The sequence below is a fragment of the Ammospiza nelsoni genome, chromosome 2, assembly GCF_027579445.1.
Source record: "Ammospiza nelsoni isolate bAmmNel1 chromosome 2, bAmmNel1.pri, whole genome shotgun sequence".
Classification (NCBI taxonomy): Eukaryota; Metazoa; Chordata; class Aves; order Passeriformes; family Passerellidae; genus Ammospiza; species Ammospiza nelsoni.
This window is the reverse complement of record NC_080634.1, coordinates 4,717,331-4,734,654: the sequence shown is the minus strand read 5'-3', so window position 1 is coordinate 4,734,654 and position 17,324 is coordinate 4,717,331. Positions and strand designations below refer to the sequence as shown.

Below are 17,324 nucleotides of genomic sequence, written 5' to 3'. Positions count from 1 at the left end.
TTTCTTATCTTAATATGAGTTTCTACTTATATAGCAGTTTTTGTGCAGAACCAGCAACATGAAACAACTTCCCCTTGCTTCAGCTGAAAGCTCATGAGCGAAGCTTCTGAGATATACTTTTACATAAAAAGTTTCTTTCCAGCTCTAGTCTGGTTTTCCATTCTATTAGTTCACCATGAATTCAAGCACAGAAAGATTAAATATGGTTATTTAATGGATAAAGCAAGTGGGAGTTCTGCTGCTGACTTTGACAGAGACTTTCTGAAAAACAATTAATCATTTTGCACTTTGATTTACCACATTAGAATAGAAATTATAAGACCATACTACTTCAGGAGAGGAAGGTGAGGACCTGTTATGGGTTATGAAGTACTTCCAATTCCTAAGGAATTCTTAGGTTAATGAAAGCAATGAGATGAGTAGCAAGTGCTGATTCATTAAAAGATTAAAAATAGTCTTCAGTGCTGGAGGAGAAGGTGCTCATCAGATAATTGCTCAGACATGCTGGGAACATCATTTATTCTGCAGGTAGGTGGTGTCAAGCCACATTCCAAAATCACGTTACAGCCCAGCCAAAACCAAAGGCTATCACATAATTCAGGGATGAGGTGAAGACACAAATCACAGTCCTGTCTGCCTTGCAAGACCAAAACGTGTTAGATTCACTATAATGTCAACTACCAAGAAGCTAATTTTAGCATAGCTTGACTAATTTGCACCATAGCTTGTCTCTGTCTGCTTTCACAAGAGTCCATTTGTGGTGATGCTTTTAAAAGATGTTCCATTCATACTGCAATACTGATACCTGTTGAGGTGCTGATAAGGGCCAGCAGTCTGGTGTAGCCACCCTAGACTACCTTCAGCACCCACACAGCCACTTTTTGATGCACAATGCTGGGCATGGAGGTGACATGTCACATATTGAACAGGGCACTGAGGCCTCTGTCCTTCCATAAGTCCACACACCCCACCCACCAGCAGCGGCTCTCTTGGAGAAGAGGGAATGTGACCACAACAATGACCTACACCTGGGGATAAACAACATGAGCAGGCCTCTCTGACCAAAAAAGACACAGCAAAGGAGTATTTCCTTATAGGAGAGCATCACCCCTACTCTTCCCTTATGGGAGGGCACAGACACCTAGACTTGTTTACTCCTTGCACTCCAGTAGGGCTCACACTCACATACACAGCCACCTAGATGTACGGTGCTGGTTTAATGGTTTGCTCTCCTGGCTTATTTCTCCCCTAAGAGAACAAGCCATCAACACCTTTCTGGAGCTGACAGAACTGCCATGGCTATGATCAGCTCTCTAGGTGTCTCCTGTCATGAACTCAGACATTTGATTGAAGAAGAATCTAAATAAAACATTATGTTATTTCTTAAATTTCAAGTTCAACAGGCAAGCTGTCTGTATTTAATGGTAACTGCACAGGCAGTTACTGCCACACCAGAAGCTTCAGACCTGTTATTCAGAAAACTGGGGCTTGATGTAAATTTTAGAACCTGCATGTCACAGAACTGCATTATGTTCATATGAAAGCTGGCTAAGAGGGTCATCAGCAACAAAATTTCAGGAATTAAACATATTCATGTCCATCATTGTTGATGAACCCAAGCAAGAAGGCTGCTGAAAAGCTCTTTCTTTAAACTTAGTTGCAGCAACCATTGCTCTTCCAGCACTGCTGACAGTTCAGAGACCCTCTGTATGAAAGGATTATACAGGGGGGAAAAAACAACTTGTGTCTCACAATTCCATCAAAAGGATCTGTACTATTCCTTTTTCCACTCACAGTTTTAAATTCTCTTGAAGCAGCAGGAGTTTTAATCAAATCTTTCTTGCAGCAGGGAGGTTATACATCTCTCAAATACTATCAAAGGTGTTACTCCTGTCATTCAACAAATTCAGTATTTTAAAGACAGGAAATTTGCCAGCCCTAAAGTTCCAATAATGTAATTCTAAAAGATGACAGGCACACACACAGAGCCTTTTTTTCTTATACAGGAAATATGTGTGTAGGAGAACATCCAGGGATACACATGTAGTATGGTCAGAGAAAGAGAAATGGAACAAAAGTGAAATTATATTAATGAATTTACATTTCTGGATTTTTCAAGTTCTGTTTGCATATTTCCAACCATTTACTGTTACAGAAATGATAATAAATCTCAGGTGGTGGGGAGGTAAATAACTAGGAAGACATACTCACACCATTTGATTACAGAACACAAAATCCAGGTAGTGAAAAGGAAAGAAGTAGGAGAAAAACAGAGGAGGTTTCAGCAGCAATAGCCCTCACTGCCTTTGAAACAGTAATGCAAAGGTTAAAAAAAAAGAAATATTCCATTTTTCCTGGCACCTGCTGAGAAAACATTATTCCCTCCACCTTGGGCTGCATGTATCTAATAGTAGAACTTCACTTACTCACAGGAAACTGCTGTTTATCTGATAAAAGATGAAAGGTGATCAATAGATTTTGCAATTTTAATACATCTGCAGGCTGCAGTAAACAAATGCTAAAGATTTTCTTTGATCCTCTTGAAATCTACATTGAAAAATGGTCTTGATAATAGACATGGAACACATTTTCATGCTGATACACCAAAGAGCACATGTGAATTTAACCATTAAATTAACATAAATATCTCTGTAATGGGATTGATCAAACACTTGGCTTCTTATGCACCTCTCAAATGCATAAATTAGGACTGAGGAAGGTCTCCCTGGCAAACTTTGGCTCCTAGAGCCAATCTGAAAAAGTCCATTCTATCAACTCAGCCAGTGGTTCCCAAGTAAGGATTTGAGCTGTTTGGATAGTGTGAATCCTTCTTCTGGCCTCCTGAAGTAATTCAGCAATCAGTTTATAGCCTTTTTTTTTGTTTAATAACACATATTCTCATTTTTATTTCATCTTCTCTCCCCCAGTGTATTTTAGGCAGCAGCCATCCCCTGCATGAACACTCAAGTGGGTGTTCCTTTACATGTTACATACAGATGTTGAAGAGGCAATATTTTGGCTAATTATAGGTAAACTCCATCCAGAGCGCCACTTGGCTTAAGGGCTCTATCACCAAATATTTCACACTTTTCATTCTCAGCTCAGAAAGGCTGAAGGAAAAGACTGAAAGGCTTGGGAAAAAAACAAACCCCCTGAAGTAGCTTTCAGTCAAACTCACGCCTGTCTGGTTCACACTCATGCCACAGAAAATGGGGAAATGCCAGGTGTGGAGCAATTCCCAGCCCCTTACAGGTATTACCCTGGATAAGCCAAGCAGGCAGAACAAGAGCTCTGCTGAAATACAGCTCCCCTCGGGCGACTGCACTCCTCAGCAGCCCCAGCCCAGCGAGTTCAAGACCAAGGTGCTCTGTTTGGTGCCTGAGGCAACAGAGCTCTGCACACTCAGAGCAAATAAACTGCGGCCAATCCCCAAAGGAGGGCCTTGCCTTGATGCCTGGTTAATAGTTAATGCACAGGGCAAATCCTCGGCAGCCAGGGGCTACCTGGGGGAGAGCAGCATGCAGGGGGAGGCAGGCAGGCAGTGAGAGCTGAGCTTCAGCATCCACTGCAACAGCAACAACTACTCCCACCCAAAATACCACATTTTAACTAGCCTAAATAAGATATTTACACGTTACAATAGTCAGGTCTTAGCACAGATGCTCCTGCAGGAGTAAGCAGTAGGTAGCTAGAATAATTGGGTTTGTATTTTTGTGATCCCAGAAAGGCTGTCTCTACACAACAACACTTGGTTGCCAACCAGGCTAAACACCATCACGCCAAGAACTGTGACAGATGCACGGTTGTGTGGAGAGCAATAAATGTTCTTCAGCTCTCAAGCACATTCCCTAAAGAGCTCTAGCTTCTTTGTATCTGTGAAATAACACTGACATCATTTTTTTCTCTCTATCTCCACCTAAAGAAGACTAACAGCACATCCATAATTAATTTTTACTTTCTTAATCTTTATTTTACTTTTTACTCTCATCAGTTCAATTGAGTTTTGAATTACAAAGCCTTTTCAAAGAGTGGGAAGGGAAATAGTTGGCTGTTTTCCCAAGGCAGCTAAGGGCTGTCCTGTAAGCAGGACATGTCACTGTGTGTGTGAATGTAGCAGCAAATTAGATGCAGGCACTATTTAAATTTCCTATACATAATTTTCTTACTTAATTTCCTATATATATAGCACATTGCTCTGGAGGATCCAAAGGATGCTTGATAGATCTCAGCTTTCAAAACACCATCATTAAATAGGCAGATAAACCTCTGTGTTGGTTAATCAAATTCTAAAGTACCATATGGTCTTCAGGACCACATGCATTAACACTTTCTAAGTCTTCTTTGTGTATTGTCAACCAGATAAGTAATGTACAGTTAACAAAAAAGGCCAAAGTATTGCCCATTTTAGCTGGAATTTATTGTTCCAGTTTATTGGAAAGCCTACACACATTCCAGTGGATTTCTAAAGGTTGCAGAGTAAATCATCAACCACAAGTACAAAACCTGCAACCCCATTTTTCTATTTCCTTGCCTTATCTAAAAACCTGCACTGTTTCATTAAGGGGAGAAAGACCATTGGGGATGATTGGAATTGCCAGAATTATCTACAAATCCTTCCAAAAAGATTCCAAAGTTCAAACTGCCCGATTTAAAAATGTTACATTTAATTCATATTGATTTTTCTTAGTATCTTAATAGCTATCTTCCTAATCAGATGGATTAAAAAGCACCAGAAGAAACTTTCAAAATAATCAGAAGTACAACAAAACAAGATAATGAGGAATTAAAGATGAAAACCTCAAAACAAAACTGCCTTAAGTATTATACCTTTTTAAACTGCAGATCTCATTAAACTGCTTTGTATAATCATTTATACATGCAAATTTACAAAGAAATGCTAGATAATATAACTGTTTACAGGCACTCATTTCCTTGTGCATAAGATACCTTCTAAATGTGGATGAGGCTGAACACTATCCTGTTTTTATTATAGTGTGACCCTAAAGCTTCAAAAGAGGTGAAGACCCCACTGAAGCCAAAGGCACAGAATGAGAAACTTTCTCCTTCCCAAGTGGATGGCATATACTGCAGTCTTTATGGAGGTGGCAGCAGCTCACAAAAACATCACTAAATTGGTTTCCAGCTATCTGATAACAGCACCTTTTCTCCAGCACAGATCTTTGTGTGAGCTGCAAAAGTCTGGCTGAGCAGCTGGGTAAATGCCCAAGCAGTTTGTCTGAAGTAAAACCCCTGCTAACACCAGTGGGCAGCTGCCTAAGCAAGACAGCCAAATCAGTTTTAAATTAGCTATGCTGAAATAAGTGGCACTTACTAAAACACTGACATGAGCTAATTAGAAGGGGAAAGTTTGGCAGAAATTAATTACCAGCCCCACATTACAGTCACAGCACATCTAGAGGTGATACTGCTTGCCAGATCTTTTTAAATACCTGAAACCTCCAGATAATCGTTCTGTTCAGGAAAGGTCAGCACACGTGCTGGGCTTTCTCAGACTGCCTCTGCTGATCAAATTTCATGTTGCTGAATCCCTGAGACCCCTGCATATCTTTAAGATTTGCTAGCCACCTCCTAAATCTTTCAGTCCTGTATAATTTCATGTGCTTTCAGCAGTGGCAGAACCATCCACATATAAGCATGTACTATCAGTCCTCATAATAATGCTATTTTTATATTACCAGACATGAGGGACAGCCCCACCTCTGTGCACCATTTTGCAGAGTCTCTCACAGAGGAACCTGCTCAGTGATCCTGGTTTTGCTGGAATACAGATGCCACTAAAGGGAGCACAACAATTTTTGCCAGTGTGGATGGGAAAATAGAGACACATCCTCCATTAATTGACTGCAAAGGATTAAACTGATCCTGTAAAATACTACAGCTGAGGTTGAGACTTTTAGTAGGCTTGTCAAGTTCATCAGGAGCAAATTCTGATGACCCTTTAACTAAGGAATTTTTCTAGACTCTGTTGGAATTTCTCACCAAAATCAGCAAGAGTCTCTCAAATGGCTTAGGATGTGGGAGCCCCATTCAAGCTCCTGCTCCAAATCATTCAGAATAAAGAGCTGGATCTGCATTTCCCTCTTCCCAATGCAGAACACAAATTGCTCACTGACTTTTTGGTGTCTCACAAAAATACTTTGGAAGGATTCTGATTAACCTAATAGAAAATAGAAGGGGGTGGGAGGGGGGAAGTGCTAAGATATTTTGGAGTTTTGCAGAAATTGCTTCCCTTTTAGCTCTGTTTTAAACCTGATGTTTGTTCTACTACAACCATTATGTCTAACAAATAAACATTTGGTTCAGGATGTAAAAAGAAGAGCAAGAGAGAAAGGGGGCAAACTTGTTAGCTACTTCTTTGCAGCTGAGAAAGATAAAATCAGAGAAAAACACTTTGGAAAAGATGTTACCACAAGATAGGGCTGAAGGTTCATATCTGTAACTTCTTTAAGAGAGTTATAAGAAGAAAAAAAGTTGTCTCAAACCTGAAAATAAGCAGTTCTCCTTTTCCATCAGGAGAGACATAGTTAACAGCAGAAACAAATGCATTATAGTGCAGCTGGGGTTTGAGTCAAGTAGTAAAATAATATCTGAATTACTAGGAAAAATTAGATTAATTTAGTTGCATGAATAGGAGAGGGAAAATAATACTTCTGCCTAGTTCACATTAATACTAGAGACATCTGAAATTTAGGAGACAATTCAAACCAAGATAAATTAAAACTGGTTCTTCTAGGAAGAAATAATTTTGTGAGAGAATTTGGGGGTTTTTAAACATTTGAGTCAAGGAGAAACACTTGGAGATGTGATCAGAATGGATTACATTGTGAAAATTAAAAAAAAAAGTCAATTAATTACTCCAGTTGGCACAACATTGAATATTTGATTATGTTTTAGGCAAACCACTTTGGAAAAAGAAAAGCAAAACTCTTGAAGTTCCCTAGTTCTTTCCAAACTTTTGGGAGCGGACCATAATTCTGAAGTTACAAACTTTCTTCATCAGAACTTTAGATCACATCAAGATAGCCTGAAAAAAATTACTCTCTCTGGCAAACTTGCTGTGTTTAAAAAAAAAAAAAAAAAAAAAAACACCACAAAAAAACCCCAGCGGGCAATGGCATGCTATTTCCAAAAAAATTAGGAATAATTTTCTGGAGAAAAAGAAATACGGAAATACGGATTGTCAGCAAACTGTACTGAGCCTGATGCAGAAAACTGGGGCCATCTGCCAAAACTGGGGATGGTTTGGGCTTTCAGATGAGGCCATTTTACAGCTCATCGGCAGTGAGCGGCCACCCATCTGTGCCCGACCCGGGTGGAGCAGGATGCAGCTCTGGGCCATGGGAATCAGCGCTCCCTGCCCCACCCTGCTCATCCAGAACACGGGGTGTGGGTAGGCAAAGCTTCCACCACCTCCCTGCTCCAATGAAAATGAGAACGGGTCCTATTGAAAGCATAATTAAAAGTAATTTTTTCCAAGAGATTTTAGAGATGTTTTTTTCCTTTTTAGATGCGTATTCGGAGAGGGTAAATTTTAGAAAACCTTTCTGGCATATAATAGAAGCTCATTTTTTAAAGTAACTGGAATGGTGTTTGACCTTCTGCTTGAAATCCAGATGAGTCAACCTTATTTATCTTCTCTGGCTTGCTGGCTATAGTTATGTTCATAAAATGTGAATGCTCAGCTTTACATTTAAAAGATCAATAGTTTCAAGAAGTTAAATATTAGGCAACAAGTGATGGGGTATAGTGATTCCTGTTCCCTTCTCTCCAAGGTTTTCTCATTTGCTTTCACTAATTCTCTTTCAGATTATCACCTACAAATATTGCGTTCTTCCGCATCACTCGCCAGAGAAACCCCTCAGAAAAATTTAGGCAGAGAATGTACATGTCCTGAAAGAACCAGAAGCCTCTTAGTAATGAAGATGTCACTGATAAATAAGCAGGAAAAAATGCAGGTAACAAACAAGAATGAAGTCAAATCCTTTTCTAGTGTAAGCCTCCAGTTAATTATCACATAAGTTACTTTGGTTGTATTGCATTTGTATCTCTTCAAATTCCAACAGACTATTAAAAGCAAGATTTTTTAAAATTTCCTGAGAAATATGAAAATTAAAAGTCAAACAAAAATGTACACTTGCATTATTTCATACAGCAATGCTTCCATATACTTTTCTTGAAATTCTTTTTATTACAAATTGCCTTAAGAGTTTCTAGCCTAAAATGACTTTGACTTTCAGAATGAGTTCCCCTCTGGACATAAACTCAGGTATTTTACCTCTAGGCAACAAATCAAAAAATAACATAAAACAACAAATGAATCCTGAACATTAGGAGCAAGTTGTTTGAAAGAAATACATAGAATTTAAACAGCATTCTTCCAAAAATTATCCAAAGACACTAATTTGCTACACGGATAACATTTTATGAACGGAGCAACTCTTCTCATAGTAATTCATAAGAATTATTTGTTTGCTTCTTAGAAACTGTCTTTAGGTAGAGGTTTTTTACAAGATACCAACAATATAGTATTCCTCTCAGTCTGTATTCCATCTTCCTTCCCTCAGAGGATGATTATTAATCCAACCTGTAAGACTTATTCTATTTTTGCCATCTCCAGAAATGCACCTGCACACATGCACAAAGTGCTGCTGAAATTACTTTACTTACATTAAAGCCCAAAGTGATGACATTGTGCACATCTGCATCATGGAGAGAAAAAGGTCCATGAGAGAATGAGAGAAAGAAAGGACTCCAAATTCCAGTAACGCTTTCTTTCCTGGAGCTGGCTTTACATGGCTGGATGGGAAACTACATAAATGCCTACAACACATAGTGGATAAAAACCAGAATAATTTCTGCTCCCAAAGACTTGATGTGGGATTCCCTGACTGAAGCTTGCTGGTATGCAACTGAAGAAATAACCTAAGTTGTAGCAATTTTATTTTACAACTCCATATAATACGATACGCGCTACAATTTTTTTTTGCAAAGGTTTAAAATTCTGCTGTATTAATTGTGAGCTGCAAGATCCCAGCTCAGGAATCCAATTTATATATATATATTTTTTTAAAGGAGTTATTAAAATTTTCAGCTATTTCTGAGTGACAAAATGAACGTTTGATACCTAGAAATGCACATTGTCCACCATTAGGAAGTTGAGTTTGCTGAGAGTATTTAAAAACTGACATTGTCGGATTATACCAAACTCTTCCTTCAGATTGATCTGCTCAGAAGTAAAATAGTGGATGTTCAATTTTAGTTAGAGCTGGATTTTTACATTAACTAATTCAAAATAAATGTTTTGAAAACAAAGTACCTCATTAGTTTGAGCCCTGGTCCAAAATCCGCATCGATTTGCTCCCACCCATCCAGTGGTCAGCATCTGGAGATTTTTCTGTTCTGCTTCCCCCAAGTTTCAGTTTGCTTTGTGAGGAGATGCACACCGTGGGGAATTGGAATGAATTTACAACACACACTGATGTGTTAAATATCTGGGAAGTGTTTTTATAAATATTTGGCTCTGTTTATTTCACGTTTGGCTGTGACGCAGACAACAGCAACACTCTTAGGTGAAATGAATGCAAAACACCCATGGCTCTTGTCTGGAACAAACTCATTATGAAATTTGGAAGAACAACCAGGAAAAAGGATTTTTAGTTAGATTAGTCCTTATTCAATGACCAGTGTACACTTCCTTGAAGTAAAACACCACCCAAATTAATATTCCCTCATTCATTTCCTGGATATTGCACCTTATCCCATTATAAAAGTGTTTCAGACCATTACTCTGATGTAAATAATAAAATCTATTAATACATTTTTATTATACAAACTTGGAGGGGTATTAGGAAAGTTTCTCTAAGTGTTCTCTGGGTCAAAATGTTTCATGTGCTTTTTTTTTTTTACAGGGACACTATTTTTAGTGTTTGTAACCATGAGCACTGCAGCATGCTATCGCTCCCCCAAAAACAGCAATTGCCTTAAAAAAATTATAAGTGAGAAGTTCTATAGCTAGTTTTCTCTTTTATTTTTTCTGGAGCCATGCAGGCTGCATTTCAAGGTTAACTTACAAGCTAGAAAATGTTACCAGGAAACTAGAAAAGTTTATTTGCGGTGAAAGTTAAGATTTTCACCTAAGTCAGCAGCTTGAATTGTAGATAAATCATATACTGTGAGATTTCCTAAGAAAACCAAACCAAACAAAATAGCCCACAAGTATTTACAACTGGCCACCCTCCAGACTTATTCGGTGTGTTTTGCTGCTGTTTATTCTATCATTTGTTGAAAATTTTCCAATCTTTTCCCCCTGTCACCTTCCATTGAATTCTAATTCGGTATGTATTTCACCTCCACTCATTATCTGAGTTTTCAGAGAGTTGTGTTATCATTATGGCTTCTCCTTCACTTAAAAAAATACAACAAACTGAAAAGAATGGTCTGCTACTCAGAAAGAGTCAGGATAGAGGTGAAGTTTTCACTACAGATACATCTCACAAAAGAAATAGGCCAGATGGTACAAGCATTTCATCAGGCTCCACAAGCAGATATTTAACATACTGCCATATACCAAAAGCACAGAACGATGGAAAACTCCACAGTTGCTGTTCTTGTAAGGCTTAACAGATATATATCTAAGGATTAAGAACAAAATATGCAATGAGCTTCCAAAAGTTGATGGTTTACTCCTAGGGAACTTGTAGGACTTAAAATACTTCTAATCTGCATGGCTCAAAAATTGAGATGGCTTCTATCACTTAAGCAGAACTTGCACATACCAGTGCTTGTGACCTCTGAGGCTGAGGAACTAGCTGGTTTCTACTTCTATTTTTTATAGTTATATTGGCAAAGGAGTGAAAAAAGTGTAACTTCCACAAAGATGGATGTACCCACTTTTTGGGGCTGAACACAAGCATTTTGCTGTTTTCCAAGGCTTGTGTGTTTGGGTGAATGGATCGAAGAACTGCAAACCAAGATTTTAATTTGCCTGCACATTTTATCTGTTATATTTGAAGTTATAAGTCAAAGGACAGAATGGAGATAAATGTTTTCATTGCTTTCCTGAAAAAAACCCTGCTTTGGACTGTCATACTTTAAAAGCTAAAAATACTATATACTTCTTAAAGGACCAGAGCTTAAGTTAATTAAGAAAACAGTATTCAGTCCCAGTCTCAAAATATTACCTTAGACAACAAGACAAATCAGAAAAATCTGAAAAATTTCATCTTCTCACAGACTCTAGAAAAGCATAAATTGCTCTCTTAACACTAAAAAAACAATCAGCAGTGAAATTCAAATTTATCTATTGTCTAAAGTCAGCAGAAGAGTGAAAAGTCAACAATATGCTTACGAGTTTAACATGCACAGGGAGAAAGTAAATACCTTTAGCAGAGTACACGTTTTAAGTATTTTTTAAAAAGTTGCATCTTCCATTCATGCCATCTAAAAATACCCTCTATTTTCTTGCCAGAATAGCTGATGCATCTTACATTTCTATGTACAATACAGACACTCGGATGATTAGTTGGAAAAGGGGAGGAGGAGTCGATGGTTGTCTGCAATTGTGCAAAAAAAGCATTTTTTTCCTTTTTTAAAATTTTTTAAGGGACTTTGGTTAGAATTTGGAAAGAGTTAGGAAATAACTCATATTTCCTAATGGAAATATGCAAGAAAAAAAAATTAAAACTTTATTTTTCATGCTAGTCACCATTCAAAGTCTGTGTGAACAACAGAAAATGGTTGTCAAAAACATTTCTCACATGAACATTCATTTAGACATCAAATTCTTGTCCCCTTAAGCTGCTAGTGAACCTCCTTTTTTAACTCCATTTCAGCTTTTTATCTACATGGTCTTATTTAAGAAGGACACACAAAGGAAAAATATAAATATATTTCGCAGATAGACTTCTGTATTTTGTATATCCTTCCCATCTAGTGCACAAAAAAACCAAAAGGAATGTGGTCATTAATTTGTTACTTCACTGATTAGGAATTCTGCTTGGAAGGGTTAAGCTAGAAAGCACTTGCTCTGTAACAAGCATTACAGAATTGAACATAGCACTGCTAGGGCTCAACAAATGTCCCTTCACAAAGAAAGGCTACATTGCCTACATTTTGTTCCATGCTGCCAGTTCATAGGTTTTTTTCCATGAATTATTAATGAATCATTGTGAACAGGCAGCAGAAATAAAAGAAATAAAACATGTAAAATTAAGCCTTTAAATTTTTTTCCCCCCAGGTGTAACAAGAACTCAGCTCAGAGAACTTAAGACAGCGCATAAGGACACGAGGATGGTATAAAAAGAAAAAAAATCTGAATTTACTTGTTTGGATTCCTCAGACAAGCTTGTAAACAACTCCTGGTTTACAAATCTTGCCATTTGCAGACCAGCTAAATCATCTGATGAGAGAGAAGAAAAGAAGTAAGGTAAGACCTATTACCTGTCCCTGAACTGACTAAAAAATGCTGATGGCATCACAGTAACCCAATGGGCAGGAGATAGAGATATGCAGAGCAGAAAAACAGTGTGGAAATGAGCTGTGCAAGTAACATCTGCTAAAGACCAGCACTGCTGTAGTTTCCACAGAGTCAGCTGAAAACGGGGCACTGTCCAGTTCCACTTAGCAGACAATTCTGGGAAAAGTGGCTCTGTAAAGTGTAGAACAGGGAGGGCCATTCTTAAATTCTTGCACATACATTTATATACATGGATATGGCGTGTGTTGGTATAAATCAAAGCATCCTCTCATCAGCCTTCAAAAAAATAGGGGAGCAACTCTACAGTATTGCTCACAGGACTATTTTATTGCTATCAATGCCTATCATACTTCAGAACAAAAGCTGTGTCAACTGTATAAAGGTTTTTGCCATTTAGTTGTGATATTCAGGTACAAGTCTTCTATATTCTTGTCGCAACAAACAACAGGACTAACAAAGTCATCTGCTCATAATTAAAATTATTACTTTTCATGGACTTTTTAACAGAGGTGTTATAGGAAGACCTCAGCTAGATTTCCAGATGTACACTTCTGTGCCTTTGAAGAGGGAAAATAAAGAAAATTAAACCTGTATATATATATAAAAATGTGTAATTGAAAATGTGAGATGCCTTCCCTCTGTAATTGCTCAAAGGCCAAATTTGAGCATTCTGAAATTTGTGGTCTGGCGTCAAGAAATTCAAAGTCTGCATCAGAATTCATGGCCCATCTCTAGAATTACTTTAAAACATTTTTCCCTCATGCCTGGTGTATTTACTACAGACCTCAAAGATCAAAAAGAAAAGCTTTGCAAGTTCCTCAGTGCTAATCTTGGTGGCATCTTTCAGCTGCCCTTTTAAAGAATAGGCACAAACACTTTATAGTGAAGTGGAATTAACTCACTGTGAGGAGGTATGCAGCTTACTGAATCTGTACTGAATCTGTCTGAGATTATTTAATGAAAAAATTAAAAGTTCATTTCCCTACAAATCCTTCTAGAAGTGAACTCTGAGAAAGCTTGAAAACACTCTAGGCAGCAGAAAATCTTTCTGCTCACAGCTCTGAGCTGGAAAACCCAACTGTTTGGTCTCATCATTGAACTAAATTTCATGACAGATCTTACATTTTTGTTTTTGTCTATTCTGTACCCATAACACGGCAACAATTCCATGAGTTTTTATTTCTATTTCTTCTATTTTACCCACACTCTTTGGCTAAATGCTGCTATACTTCAAACTATTATAGGTATCCAATCAAAAATACATCCCCTGCAATCCACAGGCAGTCACCTCCAAATCACTGACAACAGTACCCGGTTCACAACTTGAACCATTTATTCTTGGTGAGTGTGAATACCCCAAGAGCTTTGCACCAGAGACCTCTGCAAGCTGTATTACATATTTTTCAAAATTTTCTGCTGAAAATGCACAAATAGGAGCCTGAACTATAGACATTGCGTGACAGGTTAAAAAGGAGGAAATGTAAAAAGATGGTTTTGCAGATGGATTTTGACCCAAAGTAACTGCCATACTTTTGTAGCCTTACTTGCATCTGTGGATACAGAGCAAGGCACAGAGTATGAGAAGTATTCTAAAGTACAGGATCATATTTGGGTATCAGAAAGGGACAGAGGCCCCAGACATTGAAGGGAAGACAAACACAAATCATGGCCTGCCACGGAGCATAAATCCCCTCCAAACTCTCCTGAAAGAAAAACCCCAGAAATCACCAGGACTGGTTCCACAGCATTAGAAAGCAGCTGCAAAATCCTCCTCTCATCCCCAGAAAACTTTCCAATAAAATGTCTGTGGCAGTCATGCAAGCTATCGAGGATGCTGGGTTTAAGTACAGCAAGGGTGTACATGGAGGGGGAAATCTTCCAGAGGATTTGGCTCGAACTCAAGCTCAGATATGGCCTATGGCACATTCAGACCTCACCTGAGGTCTTTTCCAGATGTAAATTTTGTTGTCCTTTTGATCTACTATGCTCCTAAAAAGTAAATGCCTCCTTCTCAAACTTTACATGGCTTTGGAAGATCTGTGCACACCGAAGCTGCTCCGTTCAGTGCCCAGGCAGGGCTGGCCTGTGCACCACACAAATAAATAACACAAAGGAAGAAATGGCTTCATTTTGTGCTGTGTCTGGTGGAGAGGAGCAGCCGGCAGGGACATGAGGGGAAGGGCCCTGCCCTTTTGTCACCACCTGTGCCCCATTTCCCGCCTGCCAGCTCTGCTGTGGGCCACAAACCCGCAGCCCAGCTCCATGAGAAACCTCTCCATGCAGTTTACTTCAAGTGACAACACTTCCATCACTGCCTTAAACCTCCCCTTTGGAATCGCAGGGCAAGCTGCCCAAGTGAGGCTTGGGAGCTTTGTTTAGTTACTGTTCAGCTGTGGCATCGCTCCAGCAGGAGAAGTGCCCCTCATCCCTTCCTTCCTCTTTATCCCAGGCCAGTTCAACACAGCAGATCCCCCTTCTCCTTCACAGCGGGCAGACATGGCCGAGGTGCTCACACAGACACCTCCTGCTGCCAAAATGGTGGTGAAACGCCGCAGCCTTTCCTCAAAAGAGCTTTACGGGAACCCCTGGCAAACCCAAAGCCCACCTTTACCTGTGGCTGGGAGCTGGGCCTGCAGGGTGGCAAGGATGGTGATCCTCCTCCACTTGTTCATCTTGCCAGGCCAGACAGTGCTGGGAACGGGAGAGAAGAGGAAGAAGAAGATGAAGAAGCTCCTCCACGGGCTGTGCTGGTGTGTGGCCACCACAGGAAGAGGCTCAGCTCCTATGAGAGCTTTCGGAGTCCACCTGCCGGCTTCCTCTGCCTTCACAGCCTCTGACTGAGGGCTGGGGTTTGCCTTCTTGGTACTGATGTTTGGGGTTTCCTTTGTTATTCATCCTTTTCCTCTCTGCAAGATGGTTTTTGCTGTGAGTTGGGGTTTTTCCACTTTGTCTAATGGTTCCTAGATCATCCCCACTCAGCGGCTGCTGGTCTCTGTTTCTGGTATCGAATTTGACCTGACTTCAAAAAGTGGTTTGTGCAACTATTCCCAGTGTGCAGCACAGGGCATAAATAGAAATTTAAAACTGTAAGTTATAGTCACTTTTGAACAATATAGTTGTCTAACCTCATAACGATATAAAACTCATTTCTAACTCACACTTTGTGAGTTTTTATTGCCTCTTTTTGAATGCGGGCAAATTTTCACTTTTTCATTAATAAATTAAAGTTCATTTTAGACAACTGTGAATTAGAAAAGCTTGAAAATGTAGCTTAGATAAACCTAATGGCTTAAAGCTCAGCCTCACTCCCATCAAAATACATCTGGCTCAACAGATCACTGAATGTTTAATGTTTACACCAGTAATACTAATAATGCACTTGAGGAGCAGAGCTTAGGCTGAGAGGAAGTACAAGCATCTCAATGCATATTTTTTTTTCTCCTGTCTGTAATTCTTAGAAAAGAAAGAGGAATGTGCATCCCTATGATGATAAAATTTCCCCACAGATGATAAAAATTTCTTTGAAGTATGGTGGGATGAGAATTATTGTGCCCGCAAAAAGGAAAGACTTTTGAAGGCAAAGTAAATTGAAGTTCTTGGAAGAAATTTGTCACCTTGCTGTCTGGAGTAATAAGGCTAATACATGGATAAAAGAGTCTCTTCCTTTAATTGATTAATTATGTGTTGTGCCAGTCAGTACCAAAAGTACTAGACACTAGTAGTAGTCTAGCACCAGGTGTAATAGTGCAGCACACCCTTCTGTGATATGGAGTCTGCTCTCTCCCAGCCCTGGAGAGGGTGTTCTTTGTGGATCTTCTGCCCCAAAAGTTCCAAGAAAAGGCTGGAGATGGGCTCTGGCACCCCCAGGCAGAAAGCAGAGCACAGCCCAGGAGAGCTGCCACGCACTGAACCTGAACAAGGTGTCATTAGCCCCAGAAATGCTGTGCTCAGGTACATGTTCTATATTCCAGTGCAAGCTGGATAAAGCCCTTTCTGTCCACATCTCTGTGTGACAGAAGATTGGCTGAAACAAGGAATTAGTGAGCAGAAAAAAGACCCCTGCTCTCACTGCTGGCTGCCTCAATCTCACTGATGCCTCATCCAAAAGCTGAAATATCATCCTAGTTATTGATATTTTTGGGTAACGGTGTTTCCAGAGAAGCAGATGGCACTGCTCATCACTATTCCACTGACCTCTGTCTCCTCCTGTTATTGATCATAGCTTCTCCCTCCGGCAGAAAGCCAGCAAATTATCACTTTGAATAAAGAGCTGAGGCCAAAGGTAAGGAAAAGAAATGAAGAGCTGTGTAAGAAAGAGAGATTAATAGCAACAGTAGGCACACTGGGAGAACAGCAGTTGGGCCAGTGTGTTTTGATGTCTAGATAGGGAAAGGTCAGAGAAATTGAGTATATGGACTTCACTTGGAAGTGTGGGTAGAGTCAGAAAAAGTCTTTGCATGACAGTGCCCCTAGAAATTCCCACCTCCCCATCCCTCAGCTTTTAAACTAAGGCAAGCTTATCATTATCCAAATATAATCAAAGTATACAGAAAAGCACTCATGCTTGTGTTATGAATTATTGTCACAACAAGCATGGTGTGGGAGAGATGCAAATCACATTCAGACAAGCAGTAGAAGAAAAGATAAAGGGGAAGTGGTCTCCTCTCTAGGAAAAAGTTCTTCAGTCTTCATAAGGCTTGCAATTCTACCACGAGGAATTGTTTGCTTAGAGTGTCACCTTCTTTTCAACCTTTCTAGTCTCTGCATCTCCAGGAGCTATAAAAACTTCAGCACCTCCTGCCCACATTGTGCATTGCCCCATCTTGCA

The 17,324-nt window shown here is 39.4% G+C and overlaps 1 protein-coding gene across 1 annotated transcript in view; it reads right to left on the bottom strand.

The window, feature by feature from the left end:
- Positions 1-15,391, bottom strand: part of CD247 (CD247 molecule) — a 46,973-nt gene extending 31,582 nt beyond the window's left edge. Inside the window, 2 exon segments of the mRNA XM_059493319.1 lie at positions 15,108-15,336; positions 15,338-15,391. Coding sequence (XP_059349302.1) covers positions 15,108-15,336; positions 15,338-15,391 — 283 coding nt within the window.
- Between the last annotated feature and the right edge of the window lie 1,933 nt (positions 15,392-17,324).